At 37.9% G+C, this 26,039-nt stretch overlaps 1 protein-coding gene across 3 annotated transcripts in view; it reads left to right on the top strand.

The window, feature by feature from the left end:
• Nucleotides 1–216: 216 nt before the first annotated feature.
• The window catches only part of ARHGAP26 (Rho GTPase activating protein 26), a 405,537-nt gene continuing 379,714 nt past the window's right edge, over nucleotides 217–26,039 (top strand). For 2 of the 3 annotated variants that reach the window (XR_011919418.1, XM_072400904.1), the window contains exon 1: nucleotides 217–647. Coding sequence is in view for 2 of the 3 variants with exons in the window: in XM_072400904.1 (XP_072257005.1) it covers nucleotides 618–647 (30 nt within the window). In the remaining variant the exon portion in view is untranslated. The remainder of the gene's footprint in view (nucleotides 648–26,039) is intronic. The other variant, XM_072400903.1, reaches the window with a different exon arrangement.

Below are 26,039 nucleotides of genomic sequence, written 5' to 3' on the forward strand. Positions count from 1 at the left end.
ATTATTCTCCACAGCTGAAAGGAGTTTCATTTAGAAAACAAGTGAACTGTGGTGACAGGGATACATTTCCTGTCAGCCCATGCAGGTCACCATGGCGCAGCCATGCAGTCAGTGCAGTGATAGGAGGCCTGTTATGTCACTTCCTGTGATAACCCAGGGCAGGCAGAACGAGGGGTGGGCGGAGTTTGTGCAGCGCTCTGTGGGAGGTGGCGGACAGTGACTATGAGATCACAGGGCCTTATGTGAGAGGCCCGCTCTATCCCCTATTACCCAGCTCAACCAATTAGAAATCAGGAAGCCGGATGCCATCACAGCCCTGGTGACCTCATCATCACACTCCAAGCAGCTGCCTAGACGGGGAAACTTTCAATGAGCCCATCTCTTCCGCTGTCCTGCTGTCATGTCCTGAACTCTTCCTCTGGGATGGGATTGCAGTGCACTGACATTACTTTCTAATTGCTTGCTCTGATTGATGCTGATAGAGGAGCAGACCATGGGATTGCCTCCGTTGGAGTTCAGTGATTGCTATTTGGATAGCCCTCAGTTCAGGGAGAGGCTGAAATCGCACGAAACTGAGCTGGAGAAGACCAACAAGTTCATTAAAGAGCTGATCAAGGATGGCAAATCTCTGGTGGCAGCACATAAAAGTAAGTGTGGGCAGAGAAGTGCCATCCTCCCCCGGGCACTTTTATTCTTTAGAATAAAGTTACCTGCAGCCGTTTGCGGTGTGTTATCAGCATGGGAGCCATAGGACGAGGCAGGGAGGGTGTGGGAGCTGTGCCATGGTCACAGCAAAATACAGTGTATAGTGACATTGCCGGCAAAAAGTGAAATCAGACCATCAGCTAGCTGCATTGCATCACAAATCACATTACACAGCAAATCCTTTATATCTCTGCACCAGGCTGATACATTGCTGGGCATTGTAGTCCTTCCCATAACTGATGGCTGTGTGCTGTAGTGACGTAATGTGCTCATATAGCTAATTGCTGGGCATTGTCTTTTTAATAACAGATGACCGGGTGCTCCCCATAACTCATTGCTGGGAATTGTAGTCCTTTCTATACCTGATGGCGGGGTGCTGTAGCCCTCCATATAACTCATGGTTGGGTGCTGTAGCCTTCCACATTGTGTTGTGCTCATAAAGCGGATTGCTGGGCATTGCAGTCCTTCCTATACAGTCTTACAGTGTGGTGAAGTCATATAACTGCTGTGTGCTGTAGTCCTTTTCCATAACTGATTGCTGGGTTCTGTAGTCCCTCAATCCAATGGAGCAGTATGGAAGTGTGAAAAAGAACATAAGTGTGTTGGTGTACGCTATGACCCCCTGTCACTTTTCAAATAATGTGCAGAGTTACATTGTCATTAAGGCCCCTATTGCTCCAATCAACTTACCCTGTGTAAGCTTGGAGTTTCTATAGTATAAGTACTGGGTAATGGCACCCTTATTTTTGTGACGGTGCCATTTGAGAAGCCATTTGAAGCCGTGAAATGCCTTGACCCCATAGAGGTCTGGTTTTCCCTGCAGGTGTTGATGGCTTGCCATGTGTACAGACGAGAGCACTCACAATGTTTCTCATATAGTGACTGGTGGATGTGAACTCTGTTCTGGTTGTTTTCTCTGCAGCATTTTTGGTATTACATGGTTGATGTGGAGGTTTGATGCATCTGGGTCTCAGGGTTTAAAAATAACTCCTGCATTGGTGAATCCGCTGCATAGCACAAAAATCCTTGGATTTACAGTGTAAATGGATTACAATCAGCTATGTATATTCTCTTCTTCCCTATCAGTTCCACACTCAGCCAGGAGAGCAACTTTATTTTGGGAGCAATTAACCCAGCACCAAAGTTGTTGTGCCGCACATCACTTTATCTGTGTATATTATGTTTTTGTGTTTGGCTGCTTAGTTGTTATGGTTCTCAAGTGTATTGCGTAAACAGCATCCAGATGATAGGATGCAAAGTTCTGAACAGTTACTAGGGTTTGGGATTTTTATTCTATTTTATTTTTTGCTGTCTCCTCCCTAAAAGGAGAGGATTCAGTCCTTGGTTTGTACTGGAGACAGTAAGTGATAGGAAGTCTATTAAAGTGTGCTTGTCTCCAAAATGAGAATTTAGGTACAGTTCTCCAATGGGGGCAGCAGTACCTATGGCTGCTCTTTGACTGAAAGTTCACTTTAGAGAGATTTCTTCCCATTTCCTGTTGCATCTCCAGGAGAGGAAGTGAATGGGAATCTCACCAGCAGATCACAGACAACAAACGATGATAGAGGTTTTACCCTTTCCTATTAATCACCATTAAATTGAAAAGTTTTTTGTTAATTAATTTTAGTGACTACCTATTGTAAAAACTTCACAGGTAGCACTTAATGGTGATTAAATATGCATGTTCACAGAATGCTGTGACTTTAACTAGTAAATGCTGTTTGTGTAGCTTAGTGCATAGGGGCCAATTTCAAAACTGCCCCCTGATGGAATTTATTTGTATGAGATGCCCAGTGTCCTGTATTTTATTCTTATTGCATGCCTAGTAAACATTGTTGGGCAGTGGCCTATATAATGATGCTTTTCTTTGTGAAGAAAACATTTTATTATATTTTTATTCTGTCCTAAATGTTAGTTGTATTTTGTATTGAGGCTTTTTATCTTAGCCACATGTGTCATGTCTATATCTCAGTCATGTGTAAACCATATTATTGTGTTCACATGTAAGCAGCACTAAAACGTTTGCATAAATGTGGACCAACTTTTGTTGTGGCTCAGGTAAACGCATGCTCAGTAAGTATTATCCATCAATTACACAAACTAGGACTTACAATCTTTTTCAATTATTGTGCTTACAGAGTTTTCTTCTTCTGTACATCTGGTGTAAAACATTAGGCACATGATAATTTTTTACAGTAATCAGCAACACACATTTACAACATGGAGTACCTTATGTTGTGTTTCAGCATGGGACATATTAGAACTTAGTGGAGGTTGGGTTTACTAATTACTCTGCATATTTTACTTTCTTTTTTCACTCTCCAACAACAAACCAATGTGCCAGCTGCAAGCTCTACATGTGAGGCAAAGGTTCATCACTCGGTTGCACAGTAGGAAGTGTAGAGTATGCTAAGTTGAAAAAACAAGAAAAACAGAAGTTAGGTGTGTTGAAAGGTTTGTGTTTTGTCCTTTTATAGCATTTTGCAACATGTTTACCACTAAATGGCTGGAAAAATGTTGAGACACGTTTTTATTAACCTTTTATCAATATTTATGTAAAAGTTTTGAGAGCTTATGATATCGGACAATTTGTGTAATAAAGTTGTGAAAGTTGTGGAAGAGGCGTGCTATCTTAGAAATTGCTGATTTTCTTTCCAGTATTTTAAGAACTTCTTGCATTATATTCTATTTTATTGCCAACAAACCAGACATATTTGAGTAGCCTAATACATCAGAGTGGGAAAGGACTTCCTCATCTCTTTTCCTTAATTCTAAAGTCTTATGAGACATCAAGTAATCATAATTGGAGCATTCATAGAGCATTCATATCCTGGAGAATGCTGTGGGAAAAACTCATCCCTCTCTAGGTCCTAACACGTTGCAGAACATTTCAAGAGTGGGTGATTCCAAATAATTTTCAGAAGTTACTTCATGCATTACAAAATAATGCAATTTTGTAATGCATGCGTGCACTCATGGTATGTTTTTTTTAACTGCCCCGAGTTCAGTTTCAAACTAAAAAACAAACATGTTCTCACTTTGGGCTTGAGCAACATAGTTTACAATTTTATCCTGGCAGTAGTGTAAAGGTTACCCTGTCACCTAACTTGTCTCACCATTTACTGCATCAGAGCTTCAGTAGGACTGGCAGTGCCCTGTATACCTCCATCATATAGGAATGTTCCCCCAAGACATAACAGTATAGCACACAGTGGCCACTGTAAGGAGTAGGCTGAACACAGCCCATGGCAAAATATTCTGAGCAGGCTGTTTGCCAGATTGTGTAAAAGTGTAAAACATCATAGGCTGCAGTTGAGAACACAGTTGAGAACACTGAGGTTAGAGAAGTGATCTGAATGTGAATTTGAAAGAAGAAATTGTTGATGGAGCAAACGATGAGGTTGAGGCAATATAGGTGGAGATGAATGTTGGTATTCATAACACACAATTAAATATTGGCATCTGCCATAAGCCCCCTAGTGCTAAGGAAGAAATAGAGAATCAACTACTAGCACAGATAGAAAAAGCAGTAAAAACTGGAAATGTTTTATTTATGGGAGTTTTCAACTACCCAGACATTGACTGGCGTAATAACACTAGAGGAACAGCAAAAGGGAGGACATTTATACATTTAATACAAGATAATTTTATGGTACAGTTTATAGAAGTCCCAACTAGAAATGATACTCTGCTGGACCTAGTTCTTTCTAACAATGCAGAATTTATACCAAATATGCATATAAAAGGGAATCTGCGTAGCAGTGACCATAATATGATTTCAATTAATGTAAGCTGTAAACAGGAAGCAAAAACAGGAAAAATAAAAACATTTTATTTTAAGAGAGCAAAATTTCTGTTAAGTATTGTCCCTAAAGAACACATAACAAAAATGGGATAGTTTCAAATCTGTTCTACACAAGCACACTGAAAAATATATTTCAATGTATATTAAGTTTAAGAGGTTGAAATTAAAACCTACATGGTTCACAGCTGATGTTAAAAAAGCCATAAAAAACAAGAAAAAGGCATTCCAAAAATATAAAAATGAAAGATCACCTTCATCGTTTGACAACTATAAAGAATATACCAAAACATGTAAAAAGGAGATAAAATGTGCACATCTTCAAAATGAAAGACAGATTGCAAAGGAAAGTAAGGCAAACCTCCCAATTTTTTTAAAATATATTTAATAACAAAAAGATCAGATCTGAGCATGTAGGCCCCTTAAAGGATGTCCCTGGGTTGGTAACTAGGGATAAAGAAAAAGCAGATTTACTAAACTTTTTTTTAGCTCTGTGTACACAAAGGCAAAATGGCAGAGCTCAAGTCCAAATTCACAATACCAATGCCACTTCCTTAAAGGGTTCACAATGGCTCACAATTGATATGATTGGGAAACAGTTGGGCAAAATTAAGGTTGACAAAGCACCAGAACCAGATGGATTACATCCACGTGTCCTCAAAAAGCTGAGCTCCATTATTTCACAGCCATTATATCTAATTTTTAGAGACTCTTTAATCACTGGCATGGTACCAATGGATTGGCGTAAGGCCAATGTAGTTCTGATCTTCAAAAAGGGAGCAAAGTCAGTACCAGGTAACTACAGACCGGTTAGTGTAACGCCAATAGTTGGAAAGGTCTTAGAGAGTTTGATAAAAAAACACATAGAGGAGTTTCTGCTAGAAAACAATATTATAAGTGGTAGTCAGCATGGCTTCAAGAAAGACTAAAGTTGTCAAACAGATTTACTCTCTTTTTGTAAGGAAGTAAGTAAACAAATAGACAGTGGAATAGCAGTTGATATAGTGTACTTGGACTTCACTAAAGCATTTAACACAGTACCCCACAGACGGTTTTAAAAGCAAGTTAGGGAGAATAGGTTTAGAAAAGTCAATCTGTAAATGGATAGGGAACTGGCTTAAAGACCGCATCCAGAGAGTAGTGATTATTGATTCATACTCTGGATGGTCTAAGGTTAATAGTGGTGTACCCCAGGGTTCAGTGTTGGGACCTTTACTGTTTAACATATTTTAAAATGACTTAGAGTTTGGGATTAAAAGTATAATTTCTGTGTTTGCAGATGACCAAACTATGTAATAGAATTAAGTCTATACAAGATGTCTATATTCTTCAAGCAGACCTAGATGTATTGTTTGATTGGGCAGCCAAGTGGTAAATGACATTTAATATAGATGAATGTAAAGTTACATGCATGTTTCATACTGTCTAGGACAGGGCTGTGAAGTTGGAGTTGGAGACAATTTTGGGTGTACCAGGAGTCGGAGTTGATAAAAATGTGATGACTCTGACTCCTGATAAATTTAAATTATAATAAAAAAAATACAGCAAGTTCAAATGTCCTATTTTACAAACAATAGTCATAATTAAGTACTTATCTGATGTAAGAATAAAGCCCAGGGCATAGTTGTATTTCCACTAGTATGAAGTTCAGCTGAGCTATTATACAACCTGACATCCACATTATTGTAATCTGGATTGTGTACATTACAAAAATTATATTTTATTTCAGATATATTGTATTAAACAAGTGTAATGGTATAGATGTAGGTGGGTTCTATGGCCTGATGTGTGTTCAGGTGTCCCGTCTGCACTCTCCATATATGCTCCTATCCAGGGCTGAACTTTAACATCATTTTGCACACCACCTAATACTAGAAAGTTAGTTAAGTGCCCCCCTTGGCCCTGGAGCCTCCCACTACCCTGTCTTCAGCAGAATATCAGCAAACAAAGATCAAGGCAGCAGCATCTGCTCAACTTCCTCTGTCTGCTAAAAGATCTTAGAAGAACTTGGAGGAACAGCTTTTTGGATTCAAATGTAAGTGTTCACCTTTATTTTAAAACTGCATGATAGCTGCTTGTATGTACTATGATGAAAGGCTCTGTGCATGTTTCCGTATAAAACTGCAGGGCTATGTGTATGGTGCAGGAATGTATGCATGTTTGAGTATAGTGCATATTGTGTGTATGTTTCTGAGTAAAATGATGGGCTCTGTGTTGTGTGTAAAGTATATATGTTTGTGCATGTTTTTCTGTATAGGACAAATTATGTCTAAGTTTACCTATAGCTTATTTGTGTGTATAGTGCCCCTTTGTATGTATGTTTGCAATAGTGCAGGACTATGTGTATGTTTGTATTTAAATCAAAGAATATGCTAGTTAGTATAAAATATTTCATATTTATATTTTAGCGAAAGCAGCACCCCATTCACAATGACAAAAAGTCTGTCAAAAACAAGATAATGGAAAGTGCTCATACAGCCGACTTTATCAAGTGATGGGAAACATTACGTGTGCCAATGTATTCTTGAAGATAATTGTGAAAAACAATGTGATGCAAAAATTAGCAGTTTTAGTTTCAGTGGGTCTAACAAAAATGTATCAAATATAAAAAGACACTTGCAGCGTTTTTATCCTAAAGTGTTGGAAGTTGTGAATGAGAGAATATTTTCATTGATATCTTTATCTACTTCTGGGATGAAAAATGTTCAGAAATCTACTGGAGTTCAAACACAACTAAGAAAATTATATCTGACAAAGTTACCATAACAATGACACCGGAAAAAATCAAAAACCACATTATTGAAATGGTAGTAAAGAATAGTGTACCACTATCCTTCTTTTCACAGCCAGCCTTTTTGGGCCTAAATGGAGAATTGGCTAAAAAACTTGGTGTTTCCCTGGATAAAGTAAAAGGAAACATAATTGAAGAGGCCAAATATAAACAGGAAGAACTATGAAAAGGTCTGAAGGGACATTTTGTCTTCATTATTATTATTATTATTATTATTAAACAGGATTTATATAGCGCCAACATATTACGCAGCGCTGTACATTAAATAGGGTATAAAAATGGATGTATGCACACATCACAGAGTCAATTATTTTCCTAATAATGTTAGATTTGTTGATGAAAATAATAAAACAATAATGCAAATTTTGGGAGTAAAGGACACACAGGCACATCACACCAATGACTTTCTTCAGAAGTTAGGGGAGGATGTTCTAGAAGATTTTGAAATTTAAAAGGAACAGATTCTTTATATTGTGACAGATATTGCTTCTAATATGTTGAGCACAATTGAGAAAATGTAGGTGAAGAAAGTGACAGACAGATATTAAAGGAAGACAGTTCTGCAAGTATTGGAGAAAGTGAAGAGAATAGTGACATTTTGGATAACATTGTTGAAGAAGCATCTAAGCTTACTACTATTCAACATATGTGTTGTGCTGTTCATACTCTGCAACTTGCAATAAGAGATGAATTGAAATGTTGTCATGCAGCTACTCTAACTGGCAAATTGAGGCAAGTAACTGTTGCAGCCAGGGCCCCTAAAACAGATGCCATTTTGGAAAGATGTGCAGGAAATGGAGCCAATTTGGATCAAACAACACACTGCGGAACCACTTTTTTGATGGTAAAGTCTATGTGTATGTTCAATGAAGAACAAAGAGAATCTCTTACTAGATAATCAAATCTTGTTAGCTGCTATTTATGTTGATCCAATCAGCCGAATTTTGTTGAGTCATGACCAGACTGATACTGCAGAAAAGGCCCTCTATGATGTAGCAATTCGCATAAAGGGATTACTACCTGAAACACTATCACTGGATGAAGCTAAAAGCACTGGTAACTCAGGATCATCCTCTTGAAATAAAGAATTAGACTTAGACCTACTTGGACAAAATGGAACTTTCAACAGTAAAGCGAAGTCGCATATGTGTGAAAGATAAACGACCAGAAAATGTCCAAAAACAAAGATATTCCATCAAGAGTTTTTTAAAGAATTAAAAGAAGTAGAAAAGTATGATCGCTCATCGCAACTGACTGTAGAAGAAGCCATCCTTGTTTATCCCGAGATTAGTGATGTGGCTAGAATTGTAACAGCAATGCCACCCATCCAAGTGAGTGTTGAAAGACTATTTTTAGCTCTAAAAATAATCAAGTCAGATTTAGGAGCTTCTATGAAAGAGGCTCTGGCATAAGCAATTCTGTTTCTTAGAACAACACTATATTGAGTTAGTTTTGGATTGCATTTAAGAGCTATTCTACTCTACAACTGTATTCCAAGTTTAATATATAAACTGTTTTAGGTTTTCCAGCTTTTGTTTTTGTTCATGTATTTAAGCTTTGTTTTTGTTTTAAAACTACCAAAGAATGTGGTTCATATTTTTATACTGGTAAAGTTCCTGTCCCTCCTTTTTTTGCATGCTATGCTACTACTTTAGAGACACTTGATAAAAACAATCAATAAAACCTTATTGTTTTCATTTTTTTTGTCTTTTGTTTAAACTGGCCAATAGTAGAGCCTCAGCTTCCTAGCCAGTAGTTCTGTGGTTAAATGGCGTGTATGTTGCCTTCCTTGTATGTTGCCAATCAACGTGGAAAATACATTAGCATATTACAGGGTTTCTCATTTTATCTTCACACTTTTGCATTAAAACTTCACAAAAAAATTTAGACCCCCTGACTATCCATGAATCAATAAATGTATTATAAAAATTAAATATAACACAATATTTTTACCATAAAAGTTTTTCTCAAGAAACATTAAATAAAAAATATGTAATAATTAATTAAATTATTTAGTATTCATTATTGCTTTCTCCTCTTAGGTATTTAGGCAAAAAGCTAAACATTTGTATAAAAATTTGAGCAATCCTGCTCTCTTATTGTTTAAAATACACTAATAATGCTTTCTAATAAAGCACCAGAATTATTTGCCTATTTCTTCTTACTACTTCTTTCCATTTAGAGAACATGTTCTCAACAGAATTAAGAAATAGAGATTGGCGTCTCGCCCTTTATATCACCCCAACGATTTTTAGGGGAAACGGTTACTTTAATCCACCACTGACACCAACAAATTAATATTATCATCTCATCACGTGTTATCAACATTATTTTAACCTGTCTCTTAAGCGAGAAACTATCTTCTACTCACACAATCATACCAATCAATACTCAGATTTATTCAAGTAACTAAAACTGCTGAAAAATATCATTCGCCCACAGTCTGTTAATATGATCCTTGAGGGTACTCTGGTGTGGATATTCCCCTGGTATCCTTCTCTTTGATTTTAAAGCACAATGATTGCACTACTTATTGTTATTATTTCTCCATTTATGTGATCTCAACAATCCACTGAAGAAGCCTTGCTGTCAAAATGCGTCGGGTCTTGAGACCTATAATCACAAGTTGCTTTTTATGTTTACAACTAATATGTTTATCAGGATGATTGAACTTGTAACCTGAAAATTAGGCACTATGATATATAACTTAGGTCTTTAGCATAGAAGGTCTATGTTGTGCCTAGGTTTAAAGTATATGTTAATAAACCATAACTGTTGAGACTTGAGATCCATAGTTCTTCCGTCCAACTTCCATGATTATTCCGCCTGGCACATTTTCAGCAGCTCTGAACAGACATCGGAGAGGCTGCTCTGCTCTCTCCGTTGTCCGCTGATAAGAGCTGATTGCTGATTAGAGCCGGGCGGCGTGAGGAGAGCACAGCACACTATGATGAGATCAGTACACAGGCTGTCCCTCCCTCTCTCATAGCTGTGCTGAGTCTTTTGAAAAAAAAAAAATATCGTGCAAATAATGTTTCTGCCCAGTGGGCGTGTGTGATGACATCAGAGCAGTGTATGTATAAATTCTGCATGTCACATTCCTCAGCCTTAAAGCTCTGTATAAACCTTCATATTTCCTAAACTGTATGTCATATTGACTTGTAATTTTCAGGGTGCATAGGGAACACATATTTAGCACAATTCACAATTTCAGCACCCCAGCTTTTACAAATTTTATGATATGGGGATCAGAATTGTAAAATCTTGTGAAAACACAACATTGGGGTTGCATTAAAAGCAAGTGTGCCTTGGAGTCCTAAATTAAAAATGCAAATTGGGGACCCCTGGGGCCACTTACATAGAAAGGAACATTGGGGAAGGGCCCCTAAATTTATACTTTACAAATCTTTAACTGTCATAATATGTTACCCCGTCTGCTTCTCTTCTTTGAACCCCAATTTCCCTAGAATAGTGGTTTGTACAAAGCCAAAAATGTAGGTGCGGGGGGAGGGGGGAGGCAATTTTGATAACCCCCTCCACACTAAAATTTTATTACTATGGCAAAAGCACTGCCCTGTTACACATTACTGCCCATTTCTAACACTGGAAACCCAATTTCTCTGGAATGGGGAGGTGTAGCAAACTGAATGTGTGTGGAATGTCTGTGGATAACACCCCCTAAAGTTTTATCACAATGGCATCGTTAGCATATAAAAAACTCCGCCCATCAAAACGACATTGGGGTTTAGGTACTGGTAGGGTATGTCATGGGTACCAGGGCAGCTTGTATTTATGGGCATACTTTATGTAATGATGCCATGAAGATGAAAGTTTGAGAGGCGTTAGCCACAAGTGTCCCCCAGTTGCACCTATATTTTGTTTATCTGCACCTCTTTGTTCTAGAGAAACTAGGGTTCAAGGTAGGGAAGAGGTTTTTTATATTCTAATGATGCCATGCTAATGAAATTTTAGGGGTTTATACATCTGTTCCCCATTTGCACCTACATTTTCAGTTTCCTGCACCTCCCCATTCCAGATGAATTGGGATTCAAAGAACATATGCAGAAAGGGCAGCATAGTATTACAATTTTAGTTTGGTGAAAGGTAGGTAAAATATTTAGGGGGCCCCACCCCATTGCTTCTTGCAATGTAAGTGGCCCCAGGGGTCCTTCATTTGCATTTTCAATTTTGGGCTCTTTGGGCTCTTCACAGGAAGTTTTTGGTTTTGGCAGTGATTAGTAGGGCACTGGCTGCCCTGTCTCCATCTGCAATCACATGCATGATGTTTTGTGTTACCTAGGTATAGCGCTAGGAGGTGACATCTAAAGGTAGACTGAATTCACACTGGCAGTGACGTTGTATTTGCTGCGTTTACCCCTCACTTTCCTTGCGCCAGGAACCACTTCTGCCTGCAAAAACTGCTAGGCCTGAAAAGCCCAGCACTTACTGCCTGTTACCAATCCCAGGTGCCCAGCACTTACCGCCTGTTACCAATCCCAGGTGCCCAGCACTTACCGCCTGTTACCAATCCCAGGTGCCCAGCACTTACCGCCTGTTACCAATCCCAGGTCCCTAGCAGTTATCACCAATTACCAATCCTAGGTGCCTAGCTGTTGCCAAGTAGTCACTCAGGGGGACCTTTTTTTTACTGCTAATGTGAACTAAGCCTAATTTGTTAAGCCACATTGATCAAAGTATTACACTACTACAAGGGATTAGACTATTAAAACATGGAACTCTAGGGAGTTGGATTGAAATACACAGCCCTGAACTGTTGAGCATAATACATAAAAATGGAAAAATTGTACAATCTAAAAAGCCAGGCATTAGAAAGTTGGAACAAAGTATAGGAGGTAGGTAGAACACTGACACAATAGCAGGTTACTGGATGGATACCTATGGCATAAATAACTAGGAGCTCCATATTTACCGGGTCTAGCCCTGCCCACTTTTTTTTTACCACCCAGCTACAGTTTCCCCCCACCCAGCTGAAAACATTTCTGGGGAGAACACTGAGATCCATAATCACAAGTTGCTTTTTATGTTTACAAATAATATGTTTATCAGCATGATTGAACTTGTTACCTGAAAATTAGGCACTATGATGTATAACTCAGGTCTTTAGCATAGAAGGTCTATGTTGTACCTAGGTTTAAAGTATGTGTTAATAAACCATAATTGTTTTTGCACTTTACTGCCAAAAAGCCTGTCTTTTCTTTCCTCTCCGTGAAATAATCTTTTAAAAAAATGACATCCCCAGGGTAAAGCACAATTTTTATTAGAATTTAAAAATGGAAAGTATGGTGGTCAAAATAAGTTGGTGTCCCTTACTTTCAACCAAGCTCTTTACCTGGCTGGTTTAATGAAAGGGGACATTATCCATAATTAGGATGGCATGCTAAACACTCTTTTCACTTAAAAAAAATTCAAAGCCCCATCAACAAAATTGAGGAAAGCTTCTTGATTAAATGCTTGTGCTTGTGACGTGACGATGCAGTGGAGGGTCCCATTTTTCTTCCTCACACAACAAGTTGAAAACATTTCTGGAACACACTCCAGCCACAACATGCACCACCCTTTGCCCAAGGGGACATCTTCCACTTTTGGTTCCCATTGAGATGTTAAAACCTACTTTATCAAGACAGTGGATGTTTTTTCCATGTTCCTTAGCAATTAGATCAAGGATTCAAGGATTTTGTTAGCATAGCTAAGCCTTTCTTGAAGAGAGTAGGAATCATTGCGCCTTGCAGGAACCAAAGAAGTTCTTTTAATGACCATTGGAATTTATCAATGCATCTATCTATTGTTGAAATAGATACATTCATTCCAAATTTGGCAAATAATTGATCCTTCATTTCCCTGAGACTTATTCCGCATTCTTCGGACATTAGCTTGCGTAACTCCTCCCTATGGGCTTCATCCAAATTTTAATTTCTCAGACCTCCTCTAGGTAATTTTTCCATTCTACTGGAAGATTCATAGGTCTTAATAATTTTGGTTATGTATGTACCATTACAAACCATTGCTATCGGGGAGGCATCATTTCCATTCAGATAACGGTCTACCACCCTTTGACGTTCTGCATTACTTAATTCTCTGGCTTTAAGGGTAAGTGCACTACTAAATATAAAGCTAATAACTTTGAAGAGAAAAAGATGAATATTATTGTTATCTTAAAACTTAGTATAAATCCCTGAAATAAAGATACTTAATTTTAAAATTATATAAAGTAAAAACATAATAATTGACAAATCATCAATTTATTTTCATAAACAGTTGGGTCCATAAATATTTAGACAGAGACAACTTTTTTTCTAATTTTGGTTCTGTAAATTACCACAATTAACTTGAAACAACTCAGATGCAGTTGAACTGTGAGGAACTAAAGCCTTTTTAACCACAATCACTTCATTTCAGGGGCTCAAAAGTAATTGGACAATTGGCGTGTGTACAGCACTCGTGGATCCATCCTGGCATCTGTAAATGTTTCTGTTTGACACTTTTAACTGTCTTTGTTTAATTTGAACCATGCACAAACTTTGCTATTGAATATTGAATGCTGTATGTTGTGTCTTCCCCTGCCATATAATTTTGTCTTTTGAGCAAGGAAGAGAATGAATAGGTTATAACATAGTGCTTCTTTTCTACAATTCAGAGACTCTTTAGTTAGATGCAGATAGGATAGATAATTTGGCTGCAATATTTTTGGATAATGGGACTTTTCAGGCAGGGCTGTGGAGTCGGTCTCTGGTACCCCCGACTCTGACTCCTCAGTATTTACAGGGTTTCTCATTTTATCCTCACACTTTTGCATTCAAACTTCAAAAAATATTTAGACCCCTAAATTATTCATAAATCAATAAATTTATTATAAAATTAAATATGACACAATATTTTTACCTTAAAAGTTTTTCTCATGAAACATTAATAAAAATATATGAAAATAAATTGATGATTTGTCAATTATTATGTTTTTTACTTATAATATAACATATAATTTGAAAAATAAATATCTTTATTTCAGGGATTTATAGTATGTTTTAAGTTAAGAATATTATTTATTTTTTTATCTTCAAAGTTACTAGCTTTATATTTATTATTGCACTTACCCTTATGGCCAGAGAAATAAGTAATGCAGAATGTCAAAGAGTGGTAGACCGTTTTCTCAATGGAAGTGATGCCTCCCAGATAGCAATGGTTTTGGGTTGTAATCGTACAACCATAACCAAAATTTTTAAGACCTATGAATCTTCTGGTAGAGTGGAAAAATTACCAAGAGGAGGATGAAGGCTGAATTATGCAAACTAATGTCCGAGGATTGCAGAATAAGCCTCAGGGAAATGAAGGATCAATTATTTGCCAAATTTGGAATATATGTATCTATTTCAACAATAGATAGAGGCATTGATACATTCCAATGGTATTTAAAAAGAACTTCTTAAATTCCTGCAAGGCGCTATGATTCCCACTCTCTTCAAGAAAGGCTTAGCTATGCATTAATCTCATTGCTAAGGAACATGGAAAAAACATGTATTTTCTTGATTAAGTAAGTTTTAACATCTCAATGAGAACCAAAAGAGGAAGATCTCCTATTGGGCAAAGGATGATGCATGTTGTGGCTGGAGTGCGTTCCAGAAATTATTCAATTTGTTGTGTGAGCAATAAAAATGGGACCCTCCACTTCAAGTTACAAGCACGATCATTTAATCAAGAAGCATTCCTCAATTTTATTGATGAGGTTTTGAATGTTTTTAGTGAAAAGAGTGTTTAGCATGCCATCCTAATTATGGATAATGTCCCCTTTCATTAAACTAGCCAGGTTGAATGTAAGGGACACCAACTCCTATTTTTACCACCATACTCTCCATTTCTTAATCCTGTTGAGAACACGTTCTTTAAATGGGAAGAAGTAGTAAGAAGAAATAGGCTAATTAATTCCGGTGCTTTATTTGAGAGCATCAATAGTGTATTTTTTAACAATAAGCGAGCAGGATTGCTCAAATTATTTATACAAAATTGTTTAGCTTTTTGCCTAAATACCTGAAAGGAGAAAGCATTAATGATCATTAAAATATATATTACAAATTTTTCCTTAATGTTTCTTGAGAAAATCTTTTATGGTAAAAATATTCTGTTATATTTAATTTTATAATAAATTTATTGATTCATGGATAATTAGGGGGGTCTACATTTTTTTGTGAAGTTTGAATGCAAAAGTGTGAAGATAAAATGAGCAACCCTGTAATATGCTAATGTATTTTCCATGTTGATTGAAGGAAGGCAACATACACGCCATTTACCTACAGAACTACTGGCTAGGAAGCTGACACTTTTCCAGTTTAAAAATATGAACCACATTCTTTGGTAGTTTTAAAACAAAAACAAAGCTTAACTACATAAACAAAAGCAAAAGCTGGAAAACCTTAAACAGTTTATATATTAAGTTTGGAATATAGTTAATAGCAATCCAAAACTAACTGTAGTGTTGTTCTAAGAAATAGAATTGCTTTTGCCAGATCCTCTTTCATAGAAGCTCCTAAATCTGACTTGCTAATTTTTAGAGCTAAAAAGAGTCTTCCAACACTGACAGGTGGGTGGCATTGCTGTTACGGTTCTAGCCACATCACTAATAATCTCGGGATAAACAAGGATGGCTTCTTCTACAGTCAGTTTCGTTAAGCGATCACACTTTTCTACTTTTATTCTTTAAAAAAACTCCTGCTGGAATCCCCTTATTTTTATATTTTCTGGACGTTTATCTTTAACGCGTATGCAACGTCGCTTTACTGTTGAAAGTTCCATTTTGTCCAAGTAGGAATCAAAGTCTAATTCTTCATTTCAAGAGGATGATCCTGAGTTACCAGTGCTTATAGCTTTATCCAGTGGTGGTGTTTGAGGTAGTAATCTTTTCATGCAAACTGCTACATCATAGAGGGCATTTCTTGCAGTATCTGTCTGGTCATCGATTAACAGAAATAGCAGCTAACAAGATTTATCCAGTAAGAGATTCTCTCTTTTCTTCATTGAAGATACAATGCCATCAGCTATTAACCCTCCACTTTTGTTCAGGCAATATATCAAGCTCTTCCATTTCAAGAAGAATTTACCAGGTGTTAAATCTTCAGAATGCAAACTCTTGGTGACAGTAAAGGGGTTAGAATGTAGATTTCCCAGTGCTTTTACTTGTGTCCACTGGCTTTCAGTTAATAAAAACATTTTTATTGTGCAGTTCTTCAAAAAAGTCTTTTAGTTTAAGCAAATGCTTTACCATCAAATAAGTGCTTCCCCAGTGCGTTGTTTGATCCAAAATGGCTCCTTTCCCCGCACGTCTTTTCAAATTAGCATCTGTTTTAGAGGCCCTGGCTGCAACAGTTACTTGCCTCAGAGTATGAACAGCACAAAGCATATGTTGAATAGTAGTACGCTTAGTTGCTTCTTCAACAATGTTACCCAAAATGTCACTATTCTCTTTGCTTTCACTTTCTCCAATACTTGCAGAACTGTCTTCCGTTAATATCTTGTCTGTCACTTTCTTCATCTACTTTCTTTATTTTCTCAATTGTGCTCAACATATTAGAAGCATTATTTGTCACAATACATAGAATCTGTTCCTTTTAAATTTCAAAATCTTCTGGAACATCCTCCACTAACTTCTGAAGATAGTCACTGGTGTGATGTGCCTGGGTGTCCTTTACTCCCAAGGTTGGTGGTATTGTTTTATGATTTTCATCAACAAATCTAACATTAATAGGAAAATAATTGACTCTGTAACGTGTGCATGCATCCATTTTTATGAAGACAAAGTGTCCCTTCAGACCTTTTCATAGCTCTTCCTTTTTACATTTGGCCTCTTCAATAATAAAATTCCTTATACTTTCTCTTTCCAGAGAAACACCAAGTTTTTTAGCCATTTCTCCATTTAAGCCTAAAAAGGCTGGTTGTGAAAAGGATAGTGGTACACTATTCTTTACTACCATTTCAATAATGTGGTTTTTATGACTTTGTCAGTTATAAAAAATCTTCTTAGTTGTGTTTGGTCCTCCAGTGGATTTCTTTTTTTATCCCAGAAGCAGATGGAATATTTTCATTGATATAGTTCTCATTCACAACTTCTAACATTTTAGGATGAAAATGCTGCAAGAGTCTTTTCAAATTTGTTGCATTTTTGTTAGACCCACTGAAACTTGGCACCAGTAAAGTTTCCCATCACTTATAATGTAAACCGTGATAATGTAAACTGCTCATAAACAGCAGACTATTGTGTTTGTTGGCAGACTTTTTGCCATTGTCAATGGGGTTCCGCTTTCACTAAAATTTAAATATAAAATATTTTATAGTAACTAGCATATTCTTTGATTTAAATATACACATAGTCCTGCACTATTGCAAACATACATACAACACCGTACTAGACACACAAATAAGCTATAGCCTACACTAAACTTAGACATAATTTGTCCTATACAGAAAAACATACACAAACATATATACTATACACATAACACAGAGCCCTACATTTTACTCAGAAACATACACACAATATACACTATACACAAACATTCATACATTCCTGCACCATACACACAAACATTCATACATTCCTGCACCATACACACAAACATTCATACATTCCTGCACCATACACACAAACATACACATAGCCCTACCGTTTTATCCAGAAACATGCACAGAGCCTGACATCATAGTACACACAAGCGCCCATGCAGTTTTAAAATAAACATGAACACTTACAGTTGAATCTAAAAAGCTGTTCTTCTAAGCTGCTGCCTTTATCTTTGCTTGCTGATCTTCTGCTTAAGACTGGGCAGTGGGAGGCTCCAGGGCCAGGGGGGCTACCTAACTAACTTTCTAGTATTAGTTGGTGTGCAAAATGATGTTAACGTTAAGCCCTGGATGGGAGCATAAATGGAGATTGCAGATTGGACACCTGAACACACATCAGGCTATTGCTCTTGCCTACACCTATATCATTACACTTGTTAAACACAATATATTGTGAACGTCAGGTTGTATAATAGCTCAGCTGAACTTGACACTAGTAGAAATACAACTATGCATTGGGCTTTATTCTTACATCAGAGAAGTACTTAATTATGTCCATTGTGTGTGAAATAGGACATTTGAACCTGCTGTATTTGTTTTTTTTATAATTTAAATTTGTCAGTTGGCACATTTTTATCCACTCTGACTCCATTTACCCAAAATTGTCTCCGACTCCACAGCTTTCTTTTCTGGTACATATCATGAAAACACCTAACACATTTTCTTAAAAAACAGAACTTTTCCAGACATTGTCGCGTTTCCCAATATCATAGTGTGTTGCAGGTTATGCAAAATTCTGCAAATTTGCATATTGCTTACTAAAGAGAAACATCATATAGAGGTCTATAATACAATGGATATTCTCTGTTATATTACCACAAAAAATGTCACTAAAATATATTAACAATATTCAAAGAACGATACCAGCACTTCAACAGATAATACCTCAATATGGTCCCAGAAATTGTGGAAACTGCAACACCATACATGGCATAGAGCCTAAGTTTGAAAAAATACATATATATCGCCTAAGTTTTATGAATCTGGGATACAGGTACACAGATAATATTGTACCAACTGGCTCAGTCAATATAATATATATAAATAGATGAGAACCTAGGTCTGCTTCTGAATCTCATGGATCCAGAAAATGATATACATATACAATCATATCAATATCAAAATGATTTCACAAAACAAAATAGTATGCATAAAGCAATCTGTGAACTTTCCAGTAAATAATATAGACCTCCAGTATATATTTGTACACCTTTCATGTACTAGAATACTGCTTCCACAATAAGCTCACTTGAGCTGGCAAAGCCCCCCTTTTCTTTCTGGTCAGGAGCTTCTGGCTCCCATATCTCTGTCCTGCCTTAAATGGCATTGCTCAGCCCTGGTCCACGCTACAGTGGGACTCGGTTGTGTGATGTCACTTCCGGCTCCAGCGTTGGTGGAGGGAAGTAAAAATCCCCTCCTTGTGTGGCAATATGGCTGATGCTGATGTGGAGTTTATGTCAGCTCATGTCTATATCTAGGCACGCTGTTTTAGCTTCACTTGTGCCTATCAAGGAATGATATTCTGTAATGGGGGAGCTGTGAAATCTCTTCAACATTGCAGAACACGTAATTTGAATATATATTATATAATTTACTAACGCTACTATCTGTTTCATTGTCACATTTCCCTTTGGATTTACCAACAACTATATTATGTTGTGTAAAGGCAACCTGAAAAATGTTATTCATTGGGCCTGATTTATGAAAGCTCTCCAGGGCTGGAGAGCATACACTCCCATCAGTGAAACTGGGTGATCCAGCAAACCTGGAATGGATTTATTTCTATTTTTGCTAGCAAATGTTTTGAATTCTGAACTACATCCATTCCAGGCTTGCTGGATCACCGAGCTTCACTGATGAAAGCATATCCCCTCCAGCCTCCAGGTCCATTAGGTATCCAACCAGATGGGTCTTTGCACCACATTGTTGGTAGATCTAAATGACATTGTAACATCTATGTTTGTAAACAGGTGACATATGTCATATGTGGATGTTTTTTTTTTTTTTTTTACATTTCTACTCCCTTCTCTGGAAAGTTTTGTTAAAAGTGCAAATCAGATTGTTGGAGATCCAGACCACTGTGTCTGTGTAAGGGCATCTGTAAATTCACTTTGCTGTCTGTCTTGATGAGAATGGTCAAAGGGACCATTATCGACAGTAAATTTATTCACTGGGCTAAAGTAATAAACAATTACTTGTTGTGTTCTACCCCTATTATTCTCTCTCCCCCCCCCCCCCCCCCAAAAAAAAAAAATAGGAAAAAAATGTCAGGATTTCTATTAGCCTTAAGCAGATTTTGTGCTCTGAGGTTATATATGATTGCTGTACAGCAGAGGTAGGCAAACTCCAGCCTTTAAACTGGATACAGCCTAGCCAGTATTCCACTCTGGCCTAACGCCCCCCTAGTTATTTATTGTTGGATCCAGCCTAATTGAATTGTCAGGTTATCGCGAATTCCCGCTATATAATCAAGTTTCCACACAGTAACCCCAATTACTATGCCTAAAGAGCAGAAACAACGCACAGCTACCAGTCTCCGGAAGGTTGACCTTTGAACGTCGTGTCTTCAACCCGAATGGAATGACAAATTATTCTTTGTCCAACGCAGCAACAAATCCCTGTGTTTAGTGTGCAACACCAACAGCACTTTCAAGCGGTCGAATCTCAAGGGGCATTTTGATGCCAAGCACACGTACAGAGACTACTACACCACAGATGAGCAGAAGACTGAAGCTGCTCGCTTGCAGTCATGGTTGGAAAAAAATTTTCCTTGGACACCTTATTAATTCGAGCCTAGTGTGCCTTTTTGACTTCCTGAAATGGCCGAGTAGTCAAAAAAGTTTGCCGACCCTTGCAGGGTCATCTCTGATTCAGAGATGATTAGCTACATCAATTACTGCCTAACTGCTTAAAAGCAGTAGCAGTATTGACTGTGTAGAATGCATTTTTTATATTGTTGTCCAACTCATAGACCTGCATTGTGGGAAAGAGTAGGAAGTGGGTCCTGGATAAGTCATAAAAATACTTTAAGCATCTGCTAAATGGTAGTCTATATGTCTTTGTGTCCATTTTTGCTTCATTATAAAAGGACAAAATAATGCCAACAAAAATCTTGCTGAGTTGGCTCTGAACAACTTTGTCTCAGAATTGCTTCCAGGGCATACTTTTTTGGAACACAATTACTCACTGGATAAATATAAGGAGCTTCCCATGTTACACACAAACATTGGATTGTGCAGTACTATTTGTACTGACAAAAGGATTTGACAAATAGTGCTGGTAAATGCAGCAATGGTTTAAAGAGCCTGTTCACCAGTACTAGAAGTCTGGCAAACAAAATAGAGCGTTAGAAGCCTTAATAAATGAGGAGCATTATGACTTAATTGGTATTGCTGAATCCTGACTTTGTTCTTCACATGACTGGGCTGCCAATATTCCTGGTTATACTCTGTCATAAAGACAAAGACAAACGAAAAGGTAGTGGTGTCTGTATGTGAGAAATGATCTGAAAGAAAATGTGAAAGACATTATGGGTGGAGATGAATGTGGGGATGCAAAAAAACATAAACAATTGTTGGAGTCTGCTATAGGCCCCCCAGTGCTAAGGAAGAAATACAGTCAACTACTAGCACAGATAGAAAAAGCAGCAAAAAGTGGAAATGTTTTAATCATGGGAGACTTCAACTAGCCTGACATTGACTGGAGAAAAAACACTACAGGAACAGCAAAAGGGAGGACATTTGTGAATTTAATACACGATAACCTTATGGTACAGTTTATAGAAGCCCCAACTATAAATTATGCTCTGCTTGACCTAGTTCTTTCTAACAATGCAGAGCTTATAACAATTGTGCATATAAAAGGGAACCTGGGTAGCAGTGACCATAATATGATTTTGTTTAATGTAAGCTGCAAACAGGAAGCAAAAACAGGAAAGATAAAAACATTTAATTTTAAAAGAGCACATTTTTTGAATTTTCCCTACCAAAAGCGGTAACCCTGTGCCACTCTCAAGGTGGAATTGCCAGCCAGTTTAAACTTCTACCTGGTTCCCACGTTCCAGTGACATCCTCCAGCAGTGCTGGCGGCGTCCTCCAGCGATGCCTGGCATCCTCCTTCCCCTGGGGATGCCCGTTATCTGTGTAACCTGGCAATGCCCGGACGGCATCTGCGTCCCTGGCCTCTAAACGTTTTGGACGCGAGACCAGGGAAAGCAGAGGCTCGAGGGCGGGACCGTTAGGCAGGTAGGCGGGACTGGGAAGGAAATGTAAAATATTAAGGATTTTTTAATGTATCGCTTTTACATTCACAAATCCTCATTAATCATACTGCCAGGGAGGGTAAAGGCAGCTCTCTGTGACTTGGACTGGGAGACAATGTTTTAAGTCTGTTCTACATAAGCACACTGAAAAATATATTTCAATGGGTAATAGGTTTTACTTTAGCCTTTTAAACTTATGTGGCTCACAGCTGATGTTATTCATATTCGCAATGTCACAGGCTTAACATGAGCCACAATGGCTCAAAATGTATATGAGGTTAAGGTTAATAAAGCACCAGGACCCGATGGATTACATCCATGTGTCCTCAAAGAGCTGAGATCAGTTACTTCAAAGCCATTATTTCTATCTTTTAGAGACTCTTTAGTCACTGGCAATGGTACCAATGGATTGGCGTAAGGCCAATGTGGTTCCTATTGTTAAAAAAGGGAGCAAAGTCATTACCAGGAAACTACAGACCGGTTAGTTTAACGTCCATAGTTGGAAAGGTCCTTGAGATAAAGAACCACATAGAGGAGTTTCTGCTAGAAAATAATATAATAAGTGATAGTCAGCATTGCTTCAATAAAGACCGAAGTTGTCAAACAATTTTACTCTCTTATTATGAGGAAGTAAGTAAGCAGGTAGTGGAATAGCAAATGATATAGTGTACTTGGACTTTGCTAAAGCATTTGACACAGTACCTCACAGAAGGTTTTATGAGCAAGTTAGGGTCAATAGTATTAGAAAAGTCAATCTGTAAATGGGTAGAGAACTGGCCTAAAGACCGCATCCAGAGAGTAGTGATTAATGATTCATACTCTAAATGTACAATGTGAAAAGTTAAGTAGGAGAAAAAGAAAGACTTTGGAGGCTCCAAGTTATTTAAAGTTAATTATGTATTGACATATTTCATATTCATACAAAATTATTTCAAACATACAGAAATTGTATATTCCCTGTTCTGTTAATAGTCACAAAACTGGTATAACAGTTGCTAAACAGAGTATGCACTAGCACGAGAAGCTTAATACGACCGTGTAAAAATGCTTATTAGAAATTTGCAGATATATAAAGCTACAACAGAATATTAGATGAACGTAAAGGTTTATATACAACTTAGTTTGTTATCAGGGGTGTTTGGTAGGAAGTTTCTAGACAATTATTTGTGTATTCCATATACATTACTGTGAATTCGAGTTCTTTATGATAATAAGTGTTGTGGATTGCCCATAGCAACGGGGTCAGTGTGTATCCGTAAACAGACAGCTGCCTTGAGAATGCAGTTAAAAAACAGGCTCCGGCCAGACTGTTTTATTAGCAAAACAAAGCACAGGGCACGGCTGAGCAACTACGTACATTCACTTTTGGTGGTCTCTCTCTGACTACCACAAAAGTTCAGCAAATTCACAATACACAGCAGTCTTTTAAGGCAAACAAAGCAACATGTTTCACTCACCTAACCCCCCTAGCACAAAGCACAATGCAGGCCTTCTGCATTGTGCTTCACATCTCACTGCAGGGGGATCACTACAATTGGATCACTACAATTCCTGGGCTCAGTTAAATTGTTTTATTTGATCCATTATTTGTATATTTCTACCAAATCATTTTCCTTAAATATATTTTTTTATTATAAGCAATGCCCACATACTATTGAAATCATATATTTGATACATTCTGCTATATATACTTGGCCCGGCTTACATATATTATATATATTTATTCTAGGCATTGGAAAGCTAAGTCCTGTCCTTTTTCTTTACTACAATAAGCATTAATGGATGAAACTGCCTATCTATTGGGGCCAAACCGTCCCTTAGTGTTCAGACCAACAACCATCTAATAGATACCCCTAAGCATTTCTGAATTATGGTATTTACCCTTTAGTTTATTCTATTATTAACAAATTCATCTTTTATTTATACACAGCTTTTACTAGAAACAAACTTCATTATCTTAACTAACTCTACAACTGCACTTTTATGTTTTGACTTGTCTACCCCAGCACGTAAGTAAAACTGACCTAATTTCGTTGATTCAGTTTTAAACCATACATTAGATTGATTTTGACATTTTTTTCTTTCTTTATGAACTTTGTATAGCAGTAATTGTATGAATTTATAATTACCACCACTATTTACTACTATGCTATTTTTCTGATGATATTTGTTTCACACCTACATATATCTATTCTAATATTATATCTTTTACAATGTTTTTGTTATGCAAGCGGGTGTGGACCCACTGTGCCACTGACCGGGTATACTCCAGAGGGGCGTGACTAAGCAGCTACCAGGTCTTCGCTAGGGCCTCTGAGGGTGAGGATAGGCTTGGGCTGCGGGGTAGCTGCAATCCCCAGAGCAATCCCCAGGCCAGTGGCAGCTGACCACAGCAGTCAGGAAACAAGGATACAGGACCAGGGCCAGGCGGCAAACGGGCAAAGTCCAAAAACGTATTCCAAGGTCAGGGTCAGGCAGCAAACAGGCAGAGTCCAAAAACGAAGGCAAGGTTCGGTACTCAGCAGAGCAAACAGACAAAACACCTTAGCACTGAGAGTAACGCAGGTAAGCCAGAGATTGCTCAGGCAACTTCCTGTAATAGGAGGTGCCTTTAAATACCTGCAGGACATGAGCCATAGGCTGTAGGAAACCGAGGGCGTGTGTGTGTTACCTCAGAGACACACCCACGCCAGCTCACACACCAGAGCAAGTCTCAGCATGAAAGAAACACTGACATGGAACATAGGTAGTGGGTTACCTGAGAGATAGGACCCGGCGCCCGTGCCTGCGATTTGGAGCAGCGGCGCTGGCACGGCCTGCAGTGCTAACAGTTTTATGTATATATACAGACTGTTAAGCTTGTTAACTATCATATTCCTGAAGAAGCTTATTCGTGGTGAAACGTGTTGGATTATACAAGGCTTAAGCACGGTCCCCCTCATTTCTTCGCTCAATTGTTTTGTTGTTAGGAGTACGTATGTATAGTACATGAAAAACCCATATCCTGTGCAATGTCAAACCGGTATTAGGTGTTTACTTAAATGTACAATTGTTTCAATAAGTGTGGTGAAATACATATTTAACTTCCTAAAGCAAGTTGTGAGCTGCAAACCTCTTTTCTTGTTCCTTTTTGATTTTACATATTAGCTATTTGAAGAGGTGGCTCCACCTAATTCATAATACCAGTAAGGGGAGTAATACATACCTTTTTTAATGCTGAAAGAGTTACAAAACGGCCCATTTTAAAAAACGATCCACAACCACTCAAATACCGTACCGTAGAAGGAGGAAGATCAATGATGAAATCCATAGATAGATGACACCAAGGTTCTGTGGGAAAAGGTAGTGGAAGAAGTGGGCCTGCAGGTGACAGACTTTGTTTGCACACAGACAGCACAGGCTTTGACATAGTGTATCACATCCTTGTGAAGATTGGGCCACCAGTACTGTCAGGAGAGAAATGTAAAGGTTCTGTTTACACCTAGGTGACCAGAAAGCTTGGCGTTATGTGCCTAACGTAAGATTTTGGTACGGAGTTGGGGAGGCACCAGGGTTTTACCCGGGGGGGGCGGGGTTGGGAATAGCAGATTCCTGGAAAGAGGTCAAGACCAGGATGCGGGCTGGAGGATTGATAAACTCTGGTTCTGCAGCAGTCTCTGAATCCTATGAATCAAAGGAGCCAGATAGAGCATCTGCTTGGGAGTTAGTGGAACCGGGTTTAAAGGTGATCACAAAATTAAAGCGAGAAAAGAACAAAGACCAACAAGCTTGTCGGGGGTTGAGATGGTGAGCAGTGGAGACTCCAACAGTGGAGGCATCAACCTCGATGGTGAAAGGTTTGGTAACATCTGGCCTAA

The sequence above is a fragment of the Pyxicephalus adspersus genome, chromosome 2, assembly GCF_032062135.1.
Source record: "Pyxicephalus adspersus chromosome 2, UCB_Pads_2.0, whole genome shotgun sequence".
Lineage (NCBI taxonomy): Eukaryota > Metazoa > Chordata > Amphibia > Anura > Pyxicephalidae > Pyxicephalus > Pyxicephalus adspersus.